Raw genomic sequence first — 17,174 nt, 5'->3', positions numbered from 1 at the left:
CTCTGCTCTGAGTCCCGTTGCTTTCCTCATCACTGCTCGGTCCCGAGGGCAGGCAGGGACCGCAGTGCTGAAGCTGTGCTGCCCTCCTGGTGGGGTGGCTCTCAGGGAGCACTGCGATGCTGCTGTGCAGCTGGAGCAGGCACTGCACTCGCGTGGGCTCTGTCCAATTCGCAGCACACGAGCACAAGCCGTGATGATGCTCTTGGTACGCGGTCGGGTTTGACCTGTTCTGCAGTTGCAGGCTGGTTTTTCGCGGTCTCTTCATAGAGGATGAGCTGGGGATCAGGGCATTAGCATGGGATCCCGGCTGGGTTCCTGCTCTACCTCGGGCTGTCTGTCTGACCGCGATGAAGTTGCTTTAATTTTCTATCTTCAAAATGAAGATGGTATCTCAGCGCTGTGAAGCGTCGGATAGCACTCCGTGAGGGCTCTGTGCATATCAAAGGGCTCGTCACCACATCTGGGGAGGGAGCACCACGAAAAGCACGCTGCTTAAGCATCGGTCGAGATCTCTGCCGCCGCCTCTGTCCCTCTTTTGAAGTGCCGCGCTCCCCACGCCAGGCCTCGCACTGGGGAAGCCGCAGCCGCGTCCTGGGTCGGGCTGATGGGCGAAGGCAGGGCTTGCTCTCACCCAAGCTGTCTGGCTTTGTGGCTAGGATTTATTTAAATTGCAGCGAAGTGCAGCTTGGTTAGTTAGCAACCCAAATGGACTCTTAAAAGAGATGACTGCATTAGTTTAAATAAAACAATCCTCATAGCTTAAATAAACAAAACCTAAAAGCTGCTCAGAGCGCTCCAACTGCATGGCACTGCCTTGCAAACGAGCTGTACCTTTCTCTTCTGTTTATTTACGCTGTAACTACTGGCAGCTACAGGGATTCCCTGTAGCTCGGTGACAGAGCTGTCACGTCTCCCCTCAGTGATGTGGCACGCACTTTAAAACGTACAGATACATGCTGGATGCTTTCCAACTTGGACTCAGTGGCCAGGAGTGAGGGCAGAGGTTGGTTTTGGTTCCAGCAGTGCGTTTTGGCTCCACGTGTGCTGATAACTGGTTGTAGCCGGGCACAGCGCTTCCACGAGCCCATCTCATGAGCTGGGCAGAGCTGCGGGCAGGGGCTGACACGAGGCACAGCACTGGGCAGCGTGGGATGGGCTCACAGTGCCTCTGCAGGGAACGGCTCCCTGCTGGGGATTAGGCTGTCAGTTCTGTGCCTTCCTTAAGCTGCGAGGAGAGGAGAGGAATCTGTCATAGAAGTGCAGGGATGCAGCCAGAAGCACCTGCTGTGTTGTGTGCAAAGTGAGCTTGTTCTGGGAACTGCCAGCACGCTCCTTGGCTCACCCAGGGTTAAACAGCTAAAGAGGAGTCAGCACTGGGAGTTACAGGGCCAACGGGCTCTGCCTCTTGCTAGAGACTGCATTACCGTGCTTGGAACAACACCGAGCTGCATGACTGCTGGGCTAAGGCAGCTGTGACGAACAGTAGTCAGGGCAATAGTCCACAGACCAAAGTCTATAAAGCTTTATTAAACATTTTGAACAGCTGTGCAATGAACAAACAGTATTCTGGAAGTTTCACAATTTCATAGCCTGAACTTCCTTGGGACAGCAGCAGCCACTTCTGCTGTGTTCCCCTTTGAGATTGAAGATGAGCAGATGGCAATTGAGGGAACTCTCATACAGTGTAGTCAATACTTGGTGTTGACTTCAGTTTCTCATAAGCAAGCTGCTGCCCCAGGGAAGGCTCCCCAAGAGCCACTTCTATGGAGAGAACTGTGCAGGGCAAAGCTCTGCACAACAGTGCCTGTGTGCAAGCAACCCACCACCACCCAGGGGAGCCAGGGAGAGGACAGAGGAGTACCCAGTGCCTCCATCACCAAGCCACAGAATCAGCACCTTCTGTCACCATCAGCCTGAGAACAGTCATAGAAAATCATTTGCCCACTGATGGCATTGCTGGCTTCAGGCCATGCCTACACCTCAGGATCTTCTCTTGCTCTGCACGCACCCAGACTTTTGAGCCACTGTTTGGTTTTCTCAGGTGATGTTCATAGAGATTCTGAAAAATCCCACATCTTGTTGCAGTCAATAATTTGGTAAACCCTGGAAATCTAGCAGGGGAAGAGGCAGTCTGCTGCCTGTGAGGCTTTATAAAAGCAGCAGTGTAACTGAGGCTTTCAGGCTATGATCTTGGAGCATTAGTAGTTCAGAAAGCACTTGGGCAGTGCACACATCTCTTTGGCAGGCTGAGCAGCAGGAGATGACTCAACTGCCTCTGGCTCCAGCAGCTTTTGGCCAAGTGCATCTGAGAGCTGTTGAACTGTCCTTTGATCAGCAAGGTGAGAAGGCTGGCTCCCCACAAAGTGAAGGATGGAGAGGATCCTGGAGCTACTTGAGCAGAATCAGTGTTAGATCACCGTGGCCAACAAGAGAGTGACACACAACTCCACCACCGTGCAACAGTCAGAGGCCAACAGCTCTTTCCTCCACCAGTTCTCAGATAGGAGGGCTGGTGTCCATTCCCAGTGATATGGGAAGGAAAAAAAATTCTGCTTCTAAAAAAGCAGGTGGCGCTGCAAGAGTTCACACAGTAAACAAGTCAAATTTCATAGGCAGAGTGGGAGGGCTGGTCAGGAATTTACCACTCTAGTCCACACATACATTACAGGAAATAGGCTGTTTTTACTTCAACCACATGCCTAACACACCCCCACCCTGTTCCCTAGACCCTCCCCCCCAATTAAAAGCAAAACCAGAGCTGTCAACAAACAGGAAGATAATAGTTTTCTAGGTGCCCACTATACTGGGATCGTGAGCTGATTCTGGCAACTGGGATCCTGTGCAGTGATACAAGAAGCAGTTCCCCCAGCAGCTGTAGCAGATGAGGAACAGAGCTGCCAGGAAGACCAAGGCACAGATTGTGCAAGGTTTCCGCTCCAGGAGGAAACTGAGCAGGTAGAAGCCCATGAACATTGAGTGACTGAACCACAAGGCTGGGTTGAGGGGCTTGGGGATGAGCAGGACAGGCAGCAACCACTGGAGGCAGTACATCGTGTCTGGCTGGCGGGGCCTTGTGGCAGCAGCAGTCGGTGCTCCAGTCTCCAGCAGCTCCTCAGGTGGGCTGTCCTGTAGGGGGGAGGTGAGAAAGACAGGCAGACAATCAGCAAACGGGCCAACAGCAGCTCTTCTACGGCTCACCCGAGCACTGCATGCTGCTGATGTTTCAGCTCCTAGTACTAAACTCTGGTGTGTCTCAGCGTTGGTAGAAACTCTGCTTTCTGAAGCCCACAGCTGGGGATGAGATTCTCTATTGCCGCTATAGAAATGTATCCCTTGTGTGCTCTGTTTCTTAGGCTTTTACCCTGAGCAACGATTGATGCTTTTCTTTAGTGTGGAGCAGACACAGAAAGGTAGAAGGGGAAACAACAGAAAGAAAAACAAGCAACTGCAGCCCTTCTTACTCAGGTATTTATCCGAGGCTGCCCGAAGCCTAAAAGTGATGGGAAAAACATGCAGTTGAGTGGCAACACTCATAGGTGGTACAAAGGAAGGGAAAAATGGCAGGTCTGGTGCTTAGCTGTGCTCATAGGAAGTGTTAAGGACACAAACTGCTTCCTCCCCATGCGCAGACCCACTCTGATGTCTTAAACAGCAAAAGAAAAAAGCAGTCTAGACATGCAGCTGCCCAGGAAAGCCCTGTGCTGCAAAACAAAGGGGAGGACAGTCCCTGCTTAAGGGATTTATAATCCTTGCCAATCAGCTCAAGTCAGATAAGACAAAGTATGCAAATGAATCAAAGAGAGGACCATCTCAAAATGGCAATTTTCATAAGTGCAGTAAACACAGGATTTCCTCCCTTGGATTATCATAAAACCTTGTGGACACAGTGAGCTTCAAGGGCTGCTAACCAGGGATGGCAGCACACCAGAGGTCCAGAAAATACACTTCTATCTTTAGCAACTAGATCAACTGTGCTGTTTTGATTTTTATTTCTAAGCAATTCAAACGTACTCATTCAAGAATTCTGGAGGGCTTTAAAATATTAAAATGCCCCAGATATATTTTTACCAAGACAATTATTGAAAGAGGGCAAAAGAACGGAGTTCAGCCATCTAATAAAGCAGCATTAGAAGATATAGATATTCTTGGGGAAAATAACAGACAAGATTTCCTTCAGTTTAAGAAGAACGGAAAGAATGAGATGGGGCACATGGAGCTTACTACCCTAGAAAGGAATAATTATACAAGGGGAGTGCTGAAAGAGAGCAGAGCTTGGGAAGTGGGCTCTTCCCTGTTATCCTATGGTACGTCATGGTGACATGCAGCCAACTGAGTGAGGCAGCTGCCAGCCAAGGCAGAGAAATAAAGGCAAGAGCACAGCCCAGCCTTGCTCCAGCTATGCAGATCCTGGTCAGAATAAGTTTTTTCTTGCAATCCTTTTTCTGCAAATATTCAGCTGAGCAGTACTGTCAGAGGGATGAAGGGCTGAGCTGAGCCTGTTAGGATTAGAGCTGGGGTGTGGGAAGGTTAGAAGGATGAAAGAGTGAGAAAGTAAACAAACAGCACATTCCTCTGGCTCCTGTTGGCACAAGAAGGGATTTCCTGGCACTGCGAGAGCGAATGAGGGAGCGCACAGAAGAGCCAAGAGAAAACCACACGATTCTCTTCCAAACCCCCACTGAGGTCAGGCCTGTGTCTCACAGCTCCTTGGTACCAAGCAGCCCTGGTGTCAGGAGCAGGAAGCACGCTGCCATCCACTGTGCACCTAGCAGCAGGATCTCTTCTCATGTTAGTGGAAAACAGCACAGGCCAAAATCTCCAGAGCAAACAGATTAAGAGAATTCGGGGGAAGCATGTTGTGCTGCCTGTCCTGCTAGAGAGTGCTCTCCTGCAGAGAGGCAGCTGGGGTTCAGTTAGGCAGCCAGAGGAATAGGGAAGAAGTTATTTTACACTGCAGTGTAGCTAAAGTAAAACTGCAGGAATACAATCTCAGTGCTGCTCCTGTCTTATGCAGCTCATCTCCTCATATCTTCAAGGGCAAGTTCAGTCCCACGCCAGTTTTCCTCATCCGTGAACTGGGAATAACAATTACTCATTCCATAGCAAAAAATGCTCTCTGCTGGCCTCTGTGAATCAGTTAGCTGCTTCTGGAGAGAAAAGCACTGCTGAATCATTAGGTAACTTCTTAACTGGGAATTGTTCTGAGAAAAGATTCAACAGAGATTTGAACAGATGATAAATGAACCCCACTACCCCAACTTCTATTTCCTGTCCTGCGGAGGCAGAGACCACATTGCCTCCAGTAAGTCAAGTTGTGCTGCATCAACCATCTCCAGCCATCCTCCAGAGTGCTCTCTCCTTGAAGTTTCCTGCAGTCTTTCCCACCACAGACACAGGCCTCACACCAAGTTAATCACTGTTAAATATGAGTACTTCCTGAAGAGCCAGCTGCTTGCAGCAATCAGAAAAACCACTCTGCAGAACAAAGAAACACTTCACAGTGTCTTTCTTTACTATGAAGTTTTGTCATTGCCCTCGCATCTCCAGAACTCTTACACTTCAAACAAATGCAGATGTTTGCACAGTTAGTCTTATATCTGTAGTCAGTTTGCTCTTATTTTCCATGCCTCTTAACTCTACACTAGTTAAGGGCTGAAAAAAACATTGTCTATGTGATCCCACAGCTGATCCTGGATAAGGTAACTGCTACTTGAAACTTCCACACCCCTGTATTCCTCGTGGGATTTTCCATAATTAAGAGTCGTGCTCTTCCCCACTCTTCAGCGCAGTCCTTTATACTGCTGGCAGAGGGATAAAGTTCTCTTTCCAAACGATCAATTCTCCTCCTGCTGAGGGTTTCCTGCAGAGAAATGGTGCCTCCCATTGTCAGCTCTTCACCGAACAGGGAAGAATCATCCCTCAGCATCCGGGATAGAGAGTCCCTTCTCAAAGCCGTAACAGCACGCAGGTTATGCAGATCTGCCTGGATTCTCAAGCAACAGTGCTGGTGAAACTTGCAAATGAGACATTCCTCCCTTGCTTTCTTTGTCCCCTCCTCATGATCCAAGCAAAAGATTACCGTGTCCCAGAACAAATAATTACCTGTCGGCCAACAGCGCTTCTACCAGCACCCTGTTTCACAACGCGCCCTGCTTTCCCTCAACCAGTTGCTCTCGTTCTCCCCTGCCCCTGTGACTCATCTCATTCTTTAGCAGCCCGCTGCCCTGCTATCCTCAGGAGTGCTCAAGTCATCTGACTTGGCTGCTGCTGAGTTTACCATCAGTTCCTCTTCATGCAGCACCTCGGGCTCCTCCACAGCAATCAGAGCCACACCAACTTGCTCCAGCCCCCTCAGCAGCACGGCTCGTGATGCTCCTGCTGCTCTCCCTGCTGCCAGCACTCTGGGCTCCCCTCAGATCTCCAGGCGCTGCTGCAGCCTCCTCCCTAACGCTTCCTGCAGTGTGGGGAGGCTCCCTGCACACTTCGTTAGTAAGCAAACACCGACCTTTTCCACATGCCTATTAATCAGTTTCCACAGCGTGCAGAGTCCTTCCTTCTCTCATCTTCCCTCCCTCCCAAGACCATTCAAATCCAGCAGTTCTTATTGGCATGTTTGTGGGGAAGACTTTCAGATTCCTATGCAGGCAGACAGGCACACCTTTCCCACCCAGAAAGAAAAACAAAGCATTTATTAGGACAAGTCACAGAATCACAGAATGGCCAGGGTTGGCAGGGACCTCAAGAATCATGAAGCTCCAACCCCCTGCCACACACAGGGCCACCAACCTCCCCATCTCATACCAGCCCTGGCTGCCCAGGGCCCCATCCAACCCAGCTTTGAACACCTCCAGGGATGGACGGGGCATCACAGCCTCTCTGGGCAGCTGTTCCAGCACCTCACCGCTCTCATAGTAAAGAATTTCCCCCTGACATCCAACCTCAATCTTCCCTCCCTCAACTTCAAACCATTTTCCCTTGTCCTGCTGTTATTTGCCCTTTCAAAGACTTGATTCCCCTCCTGTCTGTAGGCTCCCTTTAGGTACTGAAGGCTGCAGTGAAGTCACCCCCGGTCTTCTTTTCTCCAGGCTGAACAAGCCCAGCTCCCTCAGCCTGTCTTCATAGGGAAGGTGCTGCAGCCCCCTGATCATCTCTGTGGCCCTTCACAAGTTTAGTATTTTGCAGTATTAAATCCACGTGAGGAGCTAGCAAGGTGTTCCTTGGTATTCCACAAGCTAATCCAGAAACTGTGAGGCTGACAAGTGCTCATACCCAGCAAGTTTCCTGTATCAGTATGTCACAACTGAGTTAATATCTTTCTTGAGAACATCTTAACTCCTTAAGCAGTCCATTTACCCCTCTCCCAGGAGCTCAAATTCCTGCTTGGGAACCAAAAGCCACATATCTAGATAAAAATCTCCCAAGTTAAAGTGTGTGTACACTTAAAGTGTGCCTCAGGGATGTGCACTGAGTTTGTTGTGCATAAACCTCACCTATAGCACAGTTTGCTTAAAACAGTTCAGATCCAGAACCTCATTGCAGCCATGCAGCTTTAAGTTATGTGTGTGGGCAGAGCTTCCTGCTGCCAGCACGTGTTTAAAACCAACTTGCAAACACTGTCCAGTGTCCAAAACAGCTGCTAAATACAATATCCAAAGCACTGGAGAGAAAGAGGTGGAGGAGCTATTAATAATAAAAAAAATTGTCACTTATTTTCAGCTAAGAAAAACAACAGCCCAGCCTCCTACATGTCAGTGCTCTCTCTTAAAAACAGACATACAGAATAACCAAGAACCACAACGGTTCAAACTTTTAAGACCTATCTGTAATATCAGAGATTTAATGTCAGCTTTTATTCTGGTAATTCTGGCTGTTTTTCTGTGTTTTTTGTTTGTTTTTTCTTTTTTTTTTCTTTTTTTTTTTAGTTTAAGTTTATCTGCCAGTATGACTCAGCTGGAAAAAGTGAGCCTTCCATTTCTGGCAAAAGCCTTATGCCATTCTTTGATAAGTTCATGCCTTGGAACACTTGGTGGAGACTCAGAAATGGTGCAATAGAATTGCAAACGCTTTTCCAAAAGAGCAGCAAATCCTTGATTAATCAAGCCTCAGGGGTTACAAAGTGTTCTGGTTTCTCAAGCTAGAGACAACCCACAACAACGCTCCTTTCATGGAAAGTGCAGACATCTGCTGAGACACTTGTTACCATTTCCAGGGCTGCTCTCACAGCTTCGTTACTTCACTGGGGAATTGATCAGACAGTGTCCAGTTACTGTGCAGACCTGCCTGCTCGGACAGCAGCATAATTAAAGCCAATATAGAGCCGATGAACCTCTGGACAGGAGAGAGAGGATGGCAGGGGTGTTTTTCAGAGCAGGAAATCACAGAAGTAGAACCTTAACTCAGTTAGCTCTATGGTAGAGCTAACAGCAACAACTGTCAAGTGCTGCTATTCTCCTCTGCACTAATTTAATTATCACTGGATCTTATTCTCCACCTCCTTGGCCTTAACTTGCCAATAACCATAAAATTCCTGGCCTATTCTACATTCCCTAAAGAACACTATTTTTCTTTCGGATCCCCTCAGGAACCCCTCTTTGTACCTCTGACACCACGACGTGTGAGCGTGAATACAGGGCTCAGATTTCTGCCTCGCAAATCGAGGCAAACCCACAGCGCGTTCTGGGGAGCCGTGACACACAGGCTGGAAAGGCAGAAGCCGTTCCACGTTTGTAAGATGGGTTGTTTTGGCAGCGGGCTCCTTCAGAGTTCAGTGCCGGGAGGGCCGCCCGGCGCAGCTACAGGGAAAGGGGAGCAGAGAGCGGCGGGGAAGCAAAGTGCTACGCCGATGGCGGCCCGATCCCGCCGGTGTCGCGGCGCTCCTCCGCCTGCCCTCCCGCCCTCTGTCGCCCAGCTCCGGCCCGGCCGGCGGCGCCTGCCCTCCCTCGCGCGGGGCCCGGCCCGTACTCACGGCGCGGTGCCGCCGCCTCACGCCGCCATCCCTGGGCCGTCTCCACGCGCCGCGCCCTGCGGAGGGATAGGAGAGGCCGATTTGGAGCCGCGTACCGACGCCCGCCCGGGGACCTCTCCACCCTCCCTCCCCGCCTCCCCAGGCCCGGCCCCGCCGCCCCGCACCGGCTCCGCCGCGGGCCGCGCTCAGGCGGCGGCGGGGGCAGCGCGGCCGCTCCGTCAGGCGGCGCCGCGGGCAGCCGCGCGGGGCGGGAACTGCGCATGTGCGGCAGGTGGCAGAGGGGACTGAGAATACTGCGCACGCGCGGCTGATGGCGGACGAGTTGAGAGCACTGCGCATGCGCGGCGGGTGGAAGAGGCACTGAGAGCACTGCGCATGCGCGGCGGGTGGACGCGGGGACTGAAAGCACTGCGCGATGCGCGATGTTGTCATGCGCGCAGCTCCGTTGTTTGACCTGCGCTTCCGTGCGCTGCTGGCGCGAGTGGCCGCGGAGGAGTGAGCGTCGCTGGTATGGAGGGGTGAATGGGAGTTATGCTGAAGTTTTTGTGATTTGATAGCGGCACCGTCCCAGGCCACGCTGCGGCACGTGTCCTCCCGCTGCAGGTTGCTAACGGCAGCAAAGCTGAAGTGTGTGCTGTGCAGAATGGTGTCCGGCTGCGTGCACACAGTGCTGCTGGGCACTGCTGGGCCAATGCTGGCACTGCAGTGCAGACGCAGAGATGCACGGATTCAGTATGAATGGTGCCTGGGGGCAGCAGAGAGGTATCCTGTGCTGCTGTAGGAGGGCAGTGGTTCAAAATCTGCCAAGTGAGGCTCTGTGTGCTCATGGCTGCTCTGAGCTGGCAAGTGAACCCTGGGGGTAAAAGAGGGGACAAGCAGGCAATTTAGTGCCCACAACTGATGGTTCGTTTGTAAAGTGGCTCAGCTGTGGTACAGGCTGGAAGGAGGGCAATGGTATGTGGCACTGTGGCAGAGCAGGTGGCACCACCTCTGATCCCTGTGCTGCCCTACAGCCCTCTGCATCTGCTCACACTGACTGCAGCACTTTGCTACAGCCCCACAGCACACGGGGCTCCCTCTGCCTGTGGTGTCAGGAAACCCAAAGAGGAGCAGCACAAATGTACAAAACAGCTCAAGTTTACTTTCAGCATATTTCCCTGCACATAAATTACCCCTTCTCCCAAACAGAATACTTAACACGTTTCCTAACCCTGTACAAGTGCAGTTCAGTAGTTAACGAGCTTAGAGCTGCTTCCCACCTTAATTACAGAAGCAATCCCTTAGCTTGTAGGACCCAGGAGAGGGACACAGGCAGCAAAGGCAGGAGGCAGCAGGGCTCTGCTCCTCCCAGGGCCGTGCCCCAAGCTCTCAGATGGGCGGCACACCCCTGAGCCTGCGGATGACATTGGCCAGCCGCTTGGCCAGCCCTGCACGGCTGGGCTCCTCCACGTGGAATGTCCTAGTTAGCAGGTTGTAGAAGGAGCCATAGCACACAGCCACCACCGTGCACGTCAGGCAAATGACATTGTAGGGCATGCTGAAGTCTGGTGTTGGCAAGTTCACCAGCAGTGGCTCCGTGTACAGGCGCAAGAAATAGCTGGAGCCATCGGAGGAAGGAAACCTGGAGAAGGGAAGCAGGAGTCAGCCTGCACAAGACAGACTTTGTGCTGTTCAGCCCCAGGCCTGCGTGGCTCTGGAAGTGCTCACAGCCCCTTATGGTCAGGCCCTCCTGAAGACCTCTGAATCCCATAGGAAATCACAGAAGAGGCAGTGGGGACCTACACCAGCAGTTGCCTCTTGTAGCTGCCTCCCTCACAAGGACCCCTGACACACCACAGACACCCTCCAGGACCCCTGAGGTTTTGCAGGCTGGTGAAGCCCAGATGGGATGACAGCTGCAGCAGGCCTGCAGCACATTCCCTCTTCCCAGCAGAAAGGCACACTCACAGTGAGGTGAAGAGTGGGCTCTCCTCCATATTCACATCCTTCATTGCGAAGACACTGGGCACCAGGGCACTAAGTACAGATGAACTAAGAAGACAAAGGATATATTGGTGTCAGTCTTGCCAGTGAAGAGAACAAAAGTTCTTCCCACCCCAGAAACCCAGGCAGCAAGTGCTGCACATAACCCAGAAGGAAATGAGAAGCTGGGAGGTGACTTTACCTGACGTAGAAGCCGTGATTAGGGTCAGGAGGGTACTCTGTCCACTTCAGTAAAGCCCTCTCAAACTGGATTGTGATCTTGGTGGCAGAATTGGCTGGAAGCTGGATCAGCATTTCCAGGAGGTGAGGTCGTTTCCTGTCTTGGGCTGGCTGGTAGTGAATATAACCTAACCCCAAAGACACACATCAGTGGCATGGGCTGGGGGGAGGAATGGCAGGGGAATGTCCAGCCTCACACTGCCCAGAGATCTCCACAGAGTGGATAATTTTGCTTCCCCTGTCCTGGCAAGAGTTTTTCTGGGCAAGTGAAGATGCACGGGTAAAAAAAGACATGTTAAAGCTAAATCTGGCTGGTCTTCAGCAATGATGATGCATGAAAGTCGATGTTCAAAAAGAAAGGTAAAAATGTAAAATGTAATCAAGTCAACAATTTTAAATTAAGTTTCCTTTACTCCCCAAATCAATTTGCTTTGGTTCAGAATCTTGCTGGTTTATGAAACACTGTCCACGTGAGTCTATAGGACAGACTTATTAAAAGCAAACCTTGACTGAAGGTTGGGAAAACACCATAAGATGTTTCATTTCCCAGGTATGTTACCCAGTTATTGTTGGGTCCAAGGGAGGGAACTAAACCATCTCTGGAATGTGCTGCTTGCGCCAAGGGATTCAGATGGAATATGCTGCCAGGAATGTCTACTTACTTGGCTTGTTTTCTTTTCCCTTGGTTATGATAGTCAGAGTGTGCACATAGAGTCGCAGATACCACGGCACAGTCTCCAGCAGGATCACAGGGAAAGCACGGTATGGGTGAGTGTTGTAGATGAGCGTGCTGATTTCTCCAGTCTGCAGCCCATACCCACTTACATAGCGCTGAGCATGCATTATGGGTGTTGACAGTTCCGCTGCAGAAAGGAAAAGGAAAGAGGAATGAGAGGCTGATGACAGGAGCTTTTGGGCCCGCAGCCCTGGCCAGCAGTGCAGAGGAGATAACGCTGTGATCACTCACAGCTGTCTTCAGGCCGCTTCCACTTCAGCTGCACATTGAGGCTACGAGATGTATTGAAGAGCACAGGGCTGAGCAGGTCATAGACTGCATAGGTTGTCTTGTCTCCTTGGACAATTGCTTCGTGTACAGATGTTGGTGTGGGGGTCACTTCCAGTAACTCTTTTTCCTGAGAAAGCCAGCGGACCATGAAAAGAAAAATTGCTCTTGAAATAAATTGTGGTGCAGGGCAAAACCCTACTCAGAAGCAGCCAGCCTGAGCTTTCCCACCCAACAACCAGTTCAGCACGCTTGCTGACACCTCTGAGCTCAGTCCCTGATGTAAGAGGCAAGGATGCTTCAGTGCCACTGAACTGAGAAAGCAGGAAGCTCCCTCATCCATGGGTGTTACCTTGTTCTTAGGAGAGATGTCAACATAGACCTTGCTCTCTGATGCCAGAGGACACGCGTCGGTAAGGGTGCGAGAGAACATCTTAAACAGGGACCAATCTGTGGGAGGCAAATGCAGTGATGGATGGTGTAGGGAGCAGTGATGGGCTGTAGGGAGCACAGCATAGTGGTGCTGAGCTTACCTTTCTTTCCTTGGCCAGTGGTAAAGCTGTCAAAGACCACAGTGAGTGTCTGCCTGAGCTCCCAGGAAACAGCCAGGCAGGAAGCATCCTGTGGAAGAGATAGCTTCAATCACACCTTCTGGAAAAGCAAGACAGAAGGACTGCAAGAGTCCCATCAAGGCGCACATGAGACCAGAAAAAGTGTGAGATACTGCAGGGGAGGTGGCCAAAATCATGTCACTGAACAGAGTCACAACAATGAGGCTACCAGTTTTCCCTAGGGGGTGATAAAGCTTCCTACAACTCAGCACCAGTTAAAGCTTGCTAAAATTGAATTCTCCTCAATTTGTAGAGCACCAAGTGGCCACGAGACACCCTGCACTGCCCAGCTGCTGGAGCAAAGAGGGAGGAGCAGGAGGGAGCCACTGAGCTTGATGCTTACCCGGCAGATGGGGCGGATGTGCACTGCCTGCGAGTGGTAGCTGCTGTGGAACAACCGCTCAGCCTTGAGCAGCACAGCCAGACCAGCCTGCAGGGGGAAGAGGAAAAACTCAGTCCGTGGTCTGCTCTCTGCAAGGCTTTGAGACTTCCTTGTGCACATTACTGCACCTAGCTCCACAGAGTGTATCTCAGTGCTGGAACAGAACTCGCCATTACCTTTGAGCCACATGGCAGCAGCTTCTTCCAAGGTGTGAGGTTCTCTGTGCAGACCACCTCCCGGGGCAGGACGGCATATCGCAGGAGACGGTGATCTGTCCCTGTGTAGGGAAGTGGAGAGTTAGCAGTCTGGGACTGTTTAGCCTGGAGAAGCGGAGGCTCAGGGGAGACCTTTTCACTCCCTACGACTCCCTGAGAGTTGGGGGTCAGCTTCTTCTCCCAAGTAATAGCAATAGGATGAGAGGCAATGGCCTCAAGTTGTGCTAAAGGAGGTTCAGTTTGAATATTAGGAAGAATTTCTTCTCTGAAAGAGTTTGGAACAAGTTGCACAGGGAAGTGGGAGAGTCCTCATCCCTGGAAGTGTTTAAGGAAAGTGTAAATGTAGCACTCAGGGACATGGTTTAGTGGGCAGCATCGGTGGTAGGTGGATGGTTGGACTAGACGATCTTAAGAGGTCTTTTCCAACCTTAATGATTCTATGATTCTGCTGCAGAAGCAGACCAGTTCCATTCTCTAGTGTACCTCAGGGCCCAGCACCCTTTGAAGGTGCCTAAAATGCCACAATCTCAATCAGGAATAGATCCTACTTGTTCAGAGTGATTTGGAAAGACTAAAGTAAGGGTATTTCTTTGCAGATTTTTTTTCAGAGTGCCTTAAATCCTGCAGTTCTCACTGGATGCTTTGTAAAACATGTTTCAGAGATAGCTAAGGGCTTGCAAGCACCTGCCACATAGTTATTTTGGGTTTCCTCTGCATAAATATAAGCTTCAATAGTAGGGAGAGGCAATGCTTCCAGCAAGTTAGCAATCCCCACTGTACATGTCTGTATTCAGATAGGGCACTGCCAGCTGCTGAAGTAAGGTTAGCTGACAGGAAACAGTGGGAACACTTGTTCTCCTGAGCGAGCTAGAAAAGCACCAGCCTCTCTGGTATTTGTTCACGGACACAGGATTTCCCTTTCTAGGGATATCTCATCACAGTGACATCAACACAGGAAAAAGCACTGCTAGTGCAGGAGTCCCTGCAGGACCTGCACCCAGATGTGCCATGGGGGCAGTAGAACTAAGACCAGGGACAAGAGCCAGTGCACAAAGCCAGCTCTTCAGATGTGTGGGTCAGGCTCACCATTGGCTACACCCAGGGGTTTGAAGGACGCTGTTGGAGTGACTGTGTTGGTAGAGTCAATGAAGTTCAGAGAAGCACAGAATATTCCCGAGAGGATGTTACTCAGTTCTTTCCAGGCTTTGCCAACACTGCGTGAGAACAGACACCAAAGATTACTCATTAGCTTGGAGCCTCTGAATAACAGGTGTTAATTCGGTAACATCCAATAACATACTGCAGTGACCACACTGGCTTTCAGGAGCTTTCAGGTTGTTGGTCACTCAACTGTCCACCCCTCCCAGTGCTTTGTTCTAACACATGAGATGTGGGTGTTTACTGCAGGGGCAGTCGCTGGGCTGGCAGTGAGTGGTACGTAAGGCTGGGGGAGCAGTGAGCAAGTGGTGGGGGCTGGATGGGGCAACTTAAGGCAGCTTTCAGTGGGATGGCAGGACAGAGAGAGCTCTGTGAATCCACACTGAGCTGCTGCAGCCAAGCTAGAGGGAACGTGAGACAGGGAATGGTGACAGATAGTGTATAGGAGTCAGAGGAAGTGAGTCATGGGTAAGAGCTTGGGGTGTAACCCTGCCACCACAGCCAGAGCTTTGTCATCACAGAGACAAGAGGGCATTGTTCCTTGAGTGAACAAGAGCTTTCTCTCCGTGCACCACTCTGCTCTTCAGACTGAGTACAGGTCCATTCTGTTTCTCCTTACAGCTGCTCCTCTCTTACAGGTCCTTCACTCCACCTGACATCAAACCATTTCTAGCTGAAGGCAAGCCCCAGCAAGCAGTACCTCTGAGGAGAGGAGGCTATGGACACCGTGCTGCAGGGACAGATGTGCTGCCTGCTCTCCATCTGCAGCCCTGCATCCCACCTGGACAAGGCTACAATCCCATAGATGCAGTGGTTGCTGGAGGTACGTACTCAGGGACGGTGTCCTGGAACCAGACCCAGAGCTCAGCGCCAGCAGGGGCCCCCAGGGGCGGCTGCCCCCAACTCTGGGTACTCCAGAAGCCCTGCGTAAGGGCAAGGTGCAGCTCCTGCACGCCGTGTGCTGCCACCAGCTGCCCCAGCGCCTTCGGGAAGAGCCTGTAGTGAGAGACTACAGGGGTGTGAATGCCATGACGTCACCGCTGCGACACCGCGCCTCCGCCTGCTGACGTCATCAACCCCATGTAATCACGCAGCCTTGTTCCCGTGTCACCGCACCCCACGGCATCAGCACCGAGTAGCCTCACCTCCCTTATCGGCACGTGGCGCGACACGACCTTCGACCCCGCGTGACGTCACCACAGCACGTGCGACGTCGCACGCCCTCCCACGTGACGTCACACCCGCATCTCCGACGTCACCGCGCCGCCCTACCTGCCCCGTGCTGCAGGTCGGCGTCCCAGCGCGTGCGGAACTGGAAAACGGCGGCCACGTCCCCCACGGGCAGGGGCCGCAGCAGCAGCTCCTCCCGCAGCACGCCCCGCGTTGTCCCCTGCCCCAGCCCCGCCGCCAGCAGCAGCACCAGCCCCGCCGCCAGCATGGCCGCCCGCCCCGCCCACCTACTTCCGCTTCCGGTCCTGCCGCCCAATGGCGCCCGCTTCCGGCGTCGCGACGGAGGTGCGGGTCGGCGGTGCTGCCTGTGTGCTGTGGCGCGCTGAGCGGGCGGCGCCCGTCTCGTTGCCTGGACCCGGTCAGGGCAGCGAGTTGTCGCCGGCTCCAGTGGCGACGGCATGCATATAGCCTGCGTGGCAGGAGCCTGGGTTCTCCTCTGAGAGCTTTCCTTTGCTCCTGCCGTCTGTGGGCTCTGCGAGGACTGTCCTCAAGGCCCAGCGCTGCCCTCACTGCCCGCGGTTCCCTCTCCTCGGAATGCCCCTCTGCATTCTGGTCTCCCTGTGATGTGTCTGTCCTGCAGGCAGCAGATTCCTTTGGGAGTGGGCTCGTCTGCACGCTGCTTCCATCTGCTAATCTCAGGAGGAAGGCTGCACTGTGAGGATGCTGGCACAGGGCTGTGATGGAGCTCCTCATACCCAGAGATGCAGTGCTCTCTGTGCAGGGCTGCCTGCCTGCAGCGTGGCAAGAACGTTCCCCTGGGGAACAGCTGAGTACACGGTGTTCCTACATCCCTGTTGCTTATCTCCATGCTCTTTCACTTGTGGGTTGACTGTGGCTCTGCTGACGCAGCGGGGGCAGTGACAGCACTTTCCTGGCCTACATGTGCTGATAGAGGTAGTAGGCCCTGCTTGTCCTGGCTCACAGGAAGCCAGTGAAGCAAGCTGCAACAGGGCTCCACTGCAATGGCTCCTCCTTCACTCCTCCAAATCAGCCTCCAGCCAGGATGATGATGATGATCCTGTACTATGTTGGAGGAGCAGCTGATGCTGTGTGTGCTGATGGACTCTGTCAGCCAGTTTGCGTAGGAAATCATCCTGGTAGTTACAGGTCACCAGCAAACCTCTTGAGGTCAGCTGTGCCATGCTGCAGCCTCTGGCTGCTTGCCTCATGGATGCAGCACTGCATGGTGACCTGCCCGTCCACACGTGACCTGCTTTGCAGAGCAAACAGAAGTTTGTGCTGCCTGTTCCCTGCATGCAGGTCTTCACCCTGTGCTGGAGCTGGGATGCATAGCAGGAGAACTGTATTAGTTTGCTCCCAAGTGGCACTCCCAGCACACTTGCTTTAGAGTTCTCTCCTTCCTGCAATCCCCACCTAATCTTCATCCCAGTGCTGTTTTCTCCCAGTA

The 17,174-nt window shown here is 52.2% G+C and overlaps 2 protein-coding genes across 3 annotated transcripts; both read right to left on the bottom strand.

Annotated features, from left to right (window-relative positions):
• Positions 1-1,506: 1,506 nt before the first annotated feature.
• Positions 1,507-9,099, bottom strand: BLCAP (BLCAP apoptosis inducing factor). 2 transcript variants are annotated; one of them, XM_052684182.1, is made up of 2 exons: positions 8,966-9,099; positions 1,507-3,126 (listed from the first exon to the last, which is right to left on the bottom strand). In XM_052684182.1, the coding sequence occupies exon 2, from the start codon at positions 3,049-3,051 to the stop codon at positions 2,788-2,790; it is 264 nt and encodes an 87-aa protein (XP_052540142.1). In that variant the 5' UTR covers positions 3,052-3,126; positions 8,966-9,099; the 3' UTR covers positions 1,507-2,787. The 2 variants fall into 2 exon arrangements, with proteins under 2 accessions (XP_052540142.1, XP_052540143.1); XM_052684183.1 differs by lacking the exon at positions 8,966-9,099 and adding an exon at positions 8,598-8,884.
• Positions 9,100-10,086: 987 nt separating this feature from the next.
• Positions 10,087-15,980, bottom strand: PIGT (phosphatidylinositol glycan anchor biosynthesis class T). The gene is made up of 12 exons (XM_052684130.1): positions 15,809-15,980; positions 15,368-15,545; positions 14,465-14,592; positions 13,340-13,440; positions 13,125-13,211; positions 12,704-12,791; positions 12,523-12,620; positions 12,135-12,300; positions 11,830-12,030; positions 11,130-11,295; positions 10,913-10,996; positions 10,087-10,586 (listed from the first exon to the last, which is right to left on the bottom strand). The coding sequence occupies exons 1-12, from the start codon at positions 15,972-15,974 to the stop codon at positions 10,334-10,336; spliced, it is 1,716 nt and encodes a 571-aa protein (XP_052540090.1). The 5' UTR covers positions 15,975-15,980; the 3' UTR covers positions 10,087-10,333.
• Positions 15,981-17,174: the final 1,194 nt, after the last annotated feature.

This window comes from Tympanuchus pallidicinctus, unplaced genomic scaffold (assembly GCF_026119805.1).
Source record: "Tympanuchus pallidicinctus isolate F22 unplaced genomic scaffold, pur_lepc_1.0 scaffold20, whole genome shotgun sequence".
Taxonomy (NCBI): Eukaryota; Metazoa; Chordata; class Aves; order Galliformes; family Phasianidae; genus Tympanuchus; species Tympanuchus pallidicinctus.
Note: the sequence above shows the minus strand (reverse complement) of the source record. Positions and strands in the feature narration are given on the sequence as shown.